The sequence below is a fragment of the Dromiciops gliroides genome, chromosome 2 (genome assembly GCF_019393635.1).
Source record: "Dromiciops gliroides isolate mDroGli1 chromosome 2, mDroGli1.pri, whole genome shotgun sequence".
NCBI classification, from domain to species: Eukaryota; Metazoa; Chordata; class Mammalia; order Microbiotheria; family Microbiotheriidae; genus Dromiciops; species Dromiciops gliroides.
The window spans coordinates 253,123,648-253,132,308 of NC_057862.1; the positions used below are offsets into that span (position 1 = coordinate 253,123,648).

The window sequence follows — 8,661 nt, forward strand, 5'->3', positions numbered from 1 at the left end:
CTATAAACATCAAAATTTATTGTCCTTAGGCAAGCTATTGAAAAGCAGCAAGATAAAATGTAAGCCAACAAATTCCGAAAGTAACTCAAGACAGATATATGTCATTAGCGGTAGAAAAAGGCAGCAGAAAATTGACTGTTTTCAGAGTTGAGAGAGATAGCAAGCTCCCCATATCACAGGCTGCTTCTGTGTAACTGGCAATACAGTTTTACAAATATATGCAAAATGAAAATGCTTAATAAGTTAGAATTTCAATTAAAGAGATGTTTAATAGAGAACAATTTTGATGAATGGATCAAGGACACTTTTTGGAGAGTTTTGATGTATGCGTTGCTGATAAAGGCCTGGGAAACTGGTCGAGTTTCATGAATTTTTATGCCCAAATGAAGGCTAGAATTCAAAACTGCATATATCTTACAGCAGTATAATGTCAGAGACCATTTTTGTGGAGTGTTGTGCTCATGGAATAATTCCCAAAGTCCAGATCTTAGAGCATCGTTAAATATTGCTCTTTAAATTCATCTGATCTCCATGTATTAGGTAAGTAATTGCTGAATATAAGAGTTTTCTTCTCCTAAAAACACATTACAACCAGCATTCCTAGAGTCAGAGAGAAAGCTTGAAGGACAGGTCCCATTCCCTTCTAGCCATTTCTGGAAACCATTATCTCTGGATCCCATCCATATGAAGGCCGAAGTTTAAATGGTGTATTAGATTTAATAAGACCTCATCAGAAGTCTTCAAGCAAAGTCTTTTTGTCATGTAGTAAGGCTTTCTTTTGGGTAGCAGTTGGGCTAAATGGCTACTGAAGTCCCTTCTAAATTTAAAAAATATGTGATTCTATCATTTAAACCCATTATAGTCCAATTGCCTCAATTTCCCAATATATGATTAAGATTGGAAGATTAGAAACTCAAGTAATAGGAAGTTTCAGAGGCTTGATGTAAATAAGTGTTAATTCTGAAATATGTAAACTGAACCAATTATTTTTGCAGAGGCATCAATGGAATTTTTGTCGTTTTCTGCCTATGTATTTATCAAACAGAGATTTGTTCTCTTCATAGCCTAAAATACCTGTCACTACAGGGAGCCAGCTGGTATCTACTCTATGATATGCTCAATTGTATTGAAATAGTTCTGGAATCAAAGGGATACAAGGGATATATATCTGGAAGCACTGCCTATATGAGAACACCCATAATTCTAAAGGCTTGACAGCTAGTTTCTCAGGAGCAGCAGAGTAAGCCAATGATAATTTCAGACAGTCTCACATTCAGTTGTTGCAGTAGAACATGCCCCACAGTCACACCGGATGGCCATGGGGTATGTGTAGAAAGGATCAACGCCTGGGGCGCAGCTGGGCAACTTGATGGTCACCTGTTTGGTCTCGTTGTAGGTGCAGACTCGATGGTGGGCTTCGATGTAGGGAGGATCCAGGATAGGTTTCTGCTCATAAGGGGTAAAAAACAAGGAAGGCATCAGACAACTGTGTCTGGGAAATCCCTGGGCTTTTAGATGGCCTATTCTGAAGACTATGAATGGTGCATCTTTTTTTTATTTCTAAGAGTCCCAGATTAGGGGCAGCAAGATGGCACAGCACCAGTCCTGGAGTCAGGAGGATTTGAGTTCAAATCTGGCCTCAAACAGATACTATCTGTGTGGCCATGGGCAAGTCACTTAACACCAATTGCCTCCAAAAAAGAGGAAGAAGAGGTATCCCATATTCAAGGAAAGCTTTGATCAAAGAAAATATACCAGAGGTCTAAGGATGGCAGGCCCCCAAACAATCATTCCTTCACCAAACAAAATTGTCTTTCTGCAGTATTAGCCCTAACCAGTAAGCAATTACCTCCAGTATATCATTACAGATGAGTCAGTGTGTTGTAGTGGATAAGAAGTTGACCATGAAGCCAAGAAGGCATGCATTCATGTCCTGCCTCTGACACAAATTGGCTGTGTGATCCTAAATCACTTAACTTTCTGTTTTCTAAGACTATAAGTAATAGAAAAAGTACCTATCTGCATTGGTAGAGTTGTTTTAGGTATACCAATGAAATCACAAGTCCAGTTCTTATCTCCTATATTGTTACATACAAGAAGAAGAAAAAAAGACAAAGGAAAACCAGGATGAAACATTGCCCACAGATGTGATTAGTTGAGCATCCACTTGACTTTAGCAAAGGCCATTCCCAATAGTGGAATTAGATTTGTCTTTGAGGAGATTCTCTCTCTCTCTCTCTCTCTCTCTCTCTCTCTCTCTCTCTCTCTCTCTCTCTCTCTCTCTATCTCTCTCTATCTCTCTCTATCACACACACACACACACACACACACACACACACACACCTGAAGCCCATAGTTTAACATGTACATCTTGCTTCACATTCTCATGTCCTGGACACTGTAGCTGCCCATGTCATGAGCAACAGTTATTTAGTGTCAACTTCTAAAAAGTAGATCTAGCCCCTCCAAGTGTCACTAAAATCTGAGCTATAACTATAGCTTTGCCCCAGGGCACTGAGAGCAGTTCTTTTTTAGTAACATAGAAACATAGCTTAGTATTTAATTGGCAAAAATAAATGGTTAAAAATTTTTTAAGCTACCAGAAAATGTGCTGGGGTGGACTCATCTCCAACATTGTCCTATCCCTCATCACCCTCTGTATGGTGGCCTCCCCAGCAGTATATCCATGATGGTGTGTTAGAGCCTCTATCAGCCCCTTCCCATAGGGAAGGACCTCTATTCCTCAGATTGGAACACATATTATCACTTTCCCCTCCTGAAGTTACTGTTAGTCTTTGTTCCAGATGCTAAAATTCCTAATTGTGACTCCTAGTAAAATCTTAGTTTTCAAACCTGTTCTTGGACTTATTTGTAGGAATGGGTATGTTCTACCTTGTCAATTTTCAAATCACAAAACAAACAGACCTATGTGTTCTAATTCATTTTACCATTAGCAAGTTACTGAGACCTTAAATGGAAATTGGCTACAAAGATCCTGGGCAGTCATTGAAGAGACTCAAGTCTCAGGCCCATTAGAGACCAAGATGCAATGGTCCTGGGACTTGAGTCTCTTCAATAGACCTGGGACTTGAGTCTCTTCAATGACTTCCCTAGGATCAGGCCTTCCATGCAACGACTGGCCAAATGAAAATTGTTATATCCCCAAAGTGAAAGAAGATGGACTGAATTTTAAGAAACAATGATTTAAAAGGAAAATGGCCCAGAGGTCTCACTAAGCACAAAGAGTCCTGGGGTCCAACTAACAAGTAAGCCTGAAAATGATGATCTCTGACAGATCCATCTATATAGACAAGAAGGTCCCAAATCATCCCAAGTTATTTGACAATCAATGACATTCGTGGTATTAGCAGGAAAACCCTTCTGCCTACATCTGGCAAATGTACTCTCACTCCCCTGAGAAATGTGAAAACAAAGCCAATTTGGCAAAGGAGTTTAACCTAATTTTTTACATTGACCCATCAAAACTCAGTTTCATTAACAGACTTCAATCTGTGTTTAATATCAGTTTTGTTTTCCCTAGTTTACTGGACAGAGGGAATATTTTTCTAAATGGCATAGACTTCTTAAAATGCACCTGTAGTCCTTCCAGATATTTCCATTTATGTTAGGGAGAATGTCAGGCTCCCCAAAGAGGTTGCTAATAGGAGAATAGTGTCCCAAGTTTGTCATCAGTGCTAAGCCTGGTGGAATGGTCAATTTTCCAAATGCTGTACTCAGAGATACTAAGAAGTGCCTCTCTCCCATCCACCCCAGCCACCTCCTGGCCAGCCCAAAAAAGCCTCCCACCTTTCTATTACCTGATATTTCAGAGAGATTTATCCCTTTCTTTTAAGGTTTTGTCACCTGAAAAAAAATACAAGTAACCTTGGGGAAAGATCACCACCAGATTTTGTCAGTGATTTACACCTTACTTTAAAGAGATCCTTTGTGATCTGGAAGATTGGGCAGAAAAAAAGTGGGAGGGAGGAAATAGGAGAACACTGATTGTCTATGGAACAGAGGGAAAGGGCACCATAAGAAAATCAAAGATTAAAAAAAAGAGAAGGTTCTGAGTATGTCCAAAGACAAACTTCAGCAACTTCACAATTCTGTGTTATATTTGCATTGTTTTCAATAATTTAACTTTATCACAAATAGTGAAAACAGACTGGAGAAATGATTATAATACTAGACTAAGAACAGAACACCAGTTTTTTTAGTAGTTCACTGCATGACTTTGAAGGGGTTGCTTTTACATTATTATCCTCAGCTGTAGTAGAATAACAACAATTCTTGCCCTCCCTGCACAGTGACAACACCCAAGAAGAAATTTGAAGCATCACCGTATTGCAAACTACTATTTGTAATCATCATTCTGTTTCTCCTGAGTAATACTTGGTGGATTTCCAAAAATCTTACCTCAGGAGAGAGAGCAGTCACTTTACTTTTCACTTCATTTAATCAAAAAACAAGTAACAACTGAGTGAGAGCCAAGAATTTGATTCAGATTCTTATAGTCTTCCCCTACAGCATGGTATAATGAGTAGAACACTAGACTTGGAATCAGGGAAGACCTGGTTTCAAATTCAAGCATTGGCACTTACTATCTCTGTGACTGTGGAAAAGTCAATTAACATTCTGGGTTCCTTATCTAAAAAATGAAAATAATTATAAATGTCATACCTACTGACAGGGTTGTGTTTTGCAAGATAAGCATTTTATAAACTTTTAAACCGGGGGCGGCTAGGTGGTACAGTGGATAAAGCACCGACCCTGGATTCAGGAGGACCTGAGTTCAAATCCGACCTCAGACACTTGACACTAGCTGTGTGACCCTGGGCAAGTCACTTAACCCCCCATTTCCCCTCAAAAAAAATATATAAACTTTTAAACCACTACATGGTTTTAGTTGTTTATTATTATTATCAATAATTATCATTATTATTAATTATTACTATTACTCTTGCTACCCCAGGCATAAATGGATAACTCACTTCCCAAGTCTCACAGCGACCCCAGCAGGCATCTGTAGTAATCCGTAACGCCCTACAGCCCGGCTTCTTTGCCAAAAAAGTGAATTCCCTCACAGCACAACCAACAAACTTTCGGAGGTCCCCTTTGGAGGTATTGAAGGCCCAAATGCAGTGAACCAGGACAAGGAGGGGCACTGAGCCCAGGAAAAGGTGCCCAAGCTTCATGCTGGCAAAGAAAGACAGAAAGGGAGTAATGGGTTAATTAAAAGGTGAAACTGCATTCTTGCTCTATTCTTCTGCCCCATGAGATCAGTAAGCATAATGTGTCTATTAGGAAAAGGAAGGGCTATGCTGTGCTCTTAGAATGAAAGGAAATTTTGCATGCCTACCACCTACATTACCTATCCATTCAACAACTTGGGAATGATCTGAGAATTGATTCAATGAGATAATGTATGATCCTACCTTCATGTTACATAGACACCAATCATCCCAAGAATGTCCTCAACCATTCACCTGCAATGACTCACCTGGATTATGAATTATGAGAGAGGTGCCTATTATATCTTTAAAATGGCTATCAAGGAATGGAAAGCACACTGGATTTGGAGTTGGAGGGTCTGGGTTCAAATCTCTTTTCTACTATCTCATGTCTTCATGACCTTGGTCAAGTCACTAAACATTTCTGTGTCTCAGATCCCTCATCTGCAAAAGAAGGGAGTTGAACTATGTTCTTTAATGACCCTTCCAACTCCGAATGTTATGATCTTGTGATCAGAATCTCTAAGCGTCATGACCGTTACTAAGGAAGAGAAATACAATTTCAAACTAAACATTGTACTTCTGTAGAAATGGATGCACATCTTTAAAAAAATAAGTTTCATGGATAGGATAACTTAATAGTATAGTGACACTATTAAAAATATTAATCATTGCATATGCTTTACGTATTGCAAAAAACACAGCTGATACATGCACTTTTTAGTGACTTTTGCCTCAGTTCAACCCTTCTAGTTTGACTTTCTCTGGACTCTTATGCCACTTTGTCACCAATTAATAAAAACCCCAAGGATGCAAACAAGACGTATTTAAAATAGAATACAAGAAGTTTGTAAAACTTCTCCTTCATAATTTTTATCTATTCCCTGTTATCTTTCTAAGAGCACGAGTCAAGCCTATGGGTCTTGATTGATAGACAAAGTAAGACTACATGCCAAGTAGAGGTAGGGGTGTTTTATGAATAGTTTGTAAGTTCTTAGTTAAAGAATCCAGACCCAAGTTTCCCGCTAGCACCCCACCATCCCAGCACAACCGTGGAGGGTCATCTTAGAAGTACTCACCTTACCTCACCTTGTCAGCTTCCACTCTTCTTCACAGATGAAAATTGCACTTAGGGTTTCAGAACAGCAAAGTGAATGGCAGGAGACTTGTGAAGCTCTTTCACATTTATTCCTGAGAGCCTCTCTACCCACTGCTACTGGGCTGGCTGCTTAATTGCTCAAATATATAGGGAAAAGTCTTGTCAATCATAACCAAAAAAAAAAAAAAAAAGCAGATCCTTCCATGAACCATGAAGGACATCAAAGCCACCGAACATAAAGGAAGCCTCTCTTTTCTAATACTGATTACAACTTAAAGGGTGTTGTCTTGTTTCTTAACATCACTTACTAAAACAGAAAATTACCTTGGTGGGTGACATAATCCTGGAAAACAGGCAGAAATGTATCTCACCCTGCTCTCTGGGGAACAAATGCACTGAGGCAAGGTGGATTAGAGTTTCCTTCATGGTAACCACACGTTTCCATTAGAACAGAAGTCAGTCCCTCACCTTGAGCAGCAAACTTTTTCCTCTGGTCTCCAAAACATATTTCAATACAACAAAAAGATAATAAAAGTCACTCACTGGAAAGAACACGAGATCATGAACTGAAAGAATGGAAAGATATTGAAAAAGAATATTTGGGGAGTCTTAAAGCTGGTAAGTTCTAGATGTTAACTTTCAAAGGTAGGCATTGTGCTGCATATGCAAAGACTGTCATGAGAAGGAAAAGCATGTTTTCATTGGAATTTAGGGTCTTAAAGATCAAATGGGGAAAGTTTCAGTCTTTGTATTTTAGGAGTGTGGGATACAGGTTTAGATTCTCAGTTCCATTGTTAGTACCATCAGCAATAGCAACATCAAAAGCATAAGAATTTAACTAAATGTTCCTTTGTTTTTCCTTTATTTAAAAAAAGTTATTCCTCAGTAGATCCTAATATGGCAAAGACTCAAGGACTCCATCATCCTGGATATCCTCCTCTGGATACTTTCCAATTAATCAATCAATGTCCTTCCTAAAGGGCAGGCCCCAGTTGAGTCCAGCCAGTGAAAATTAAAGTGGAATTATCATTTTCCTAGTCCTAAATATTGTGCCTCTCTTAATGAATCCTAATATCACATTGGCTTTCTTGAGCACCATATCACACATTTGACTCATTTGGAGCTTGTAGTCCACTTAAGCCTCCAGATCTTTTTCATACAAACTGATGTCTTTCATCTGACAAGTTCAAAAGTCAACTTCCCAAAGATTGCCACTTTAGATGCCATTTGTTTGGGTTGGCAACAAGGAATAATCAACCTTTTTTGGCTTGAAATTCACTTTCTTAACTTTGGCATCATGGCAAGGTAAGAAGAAAAGGTCAAGGGTTGACTTGGCCCAGAACTCTCCAGCTCAAAGAGTATATTTCTACATCTCCTAAACCAAGGCCTGATTGTACAAAGGAACAAAAAAATGCTAGGACATCACTTCTATTGTGCCATCAGTGCCACTTTAAGTGGCCTTAGACAAAGGAGGCCCCACAGTGAAACTGCAGGAACCAGTGAAGTGCCTGACCCAAAGCATCTTCTCCTCTAGCCTTCCAGGTCACCAGTCTTTCCAAGTGCCTGGTCTGAAATTGTTTTGAGGTCAGATAATAATGGTTCAAGAACACTATTAAAATACTCATGAAGTGGATGATAAGAAACGGTTCAACTGGTAGAATGTCAAAATTGGAAGGGAACTCTGTGGTCAATACTGTATAACCCATAAATAAACAGGAATCAGCCTTAGCAAGTGCTCATTTAGTCTCTGCTTAAAGGCCTCCGGTGATAAGGAACTCCCTCCCTTTTAATAAAACTTGCTACAGTTTTGGGCTTCTTTACCTTTTTCATGTCATAGATTCCTTTGGCAGTCTGGTGAAATGCATGCAACCCTCTCTCAGAAGGATGTTTTTTGTCTTCATGCATAATTGAAGGACATGCTGGGTTTCATTTTATAGGTTAGTGAAAATAAAGAAAAAAATATTTTTCTCTATCCAAGTTCACAGATCCTCTGAAATCTATTCAAGAACCCCTTAGGGATTTGCACACCCCAAGTTAAGAGAGCTTGCTTAGTTGTTAGGACATTTTTCTTTATATCAAGTCTAAATATACTTCATGCATTATAGGGAGTAGGTAATCTAATTGTCTTCAATTGAAGTCATAATATAATTAAAATGTAGGGGTGATCATGAGTTCTCAGAGGATATGCTAATGGCCATTGAGTGTGGCCAGTTCATACCATATTTGAAAAGTGTAAGATATTGATCCAGCAGAGAACTAAATGTAAGTCATAGAAGAACTAGCCAAGCTAAATGTGGAAAGGTTCATCCATAAAGGGTTGGCCAACAA

At 39.0% G+C, this 8,661-nt stretch overlaps 1 protein-coding gene across 1 annotated transcript; it reads right to left on the reverse strand.

The window, feature by feature from the left end:
• Positions 1–1,257: 1,257 nt before the first annotated feature.
• Positions 1,258–5,198, reverse strand: GPHB5 (glycoprotein hormone subunit beta 5). The gene is made up of 2 exons (XM_043981439.1): positions 4,995–5,198; positions 1,258–1,446 (listed from the first exon to the last, which is right to left on the reverse strand). Exons 1-2 carry the CDS (start codon positions 5,196–5,198, stop codon positions 1,258–1,260), a joined length of 393 nt encoding a protein of 130 aa, XP_043837374.1.
• Positions 5,199–8,661: the final 3,463 nt, after the last annotated feature.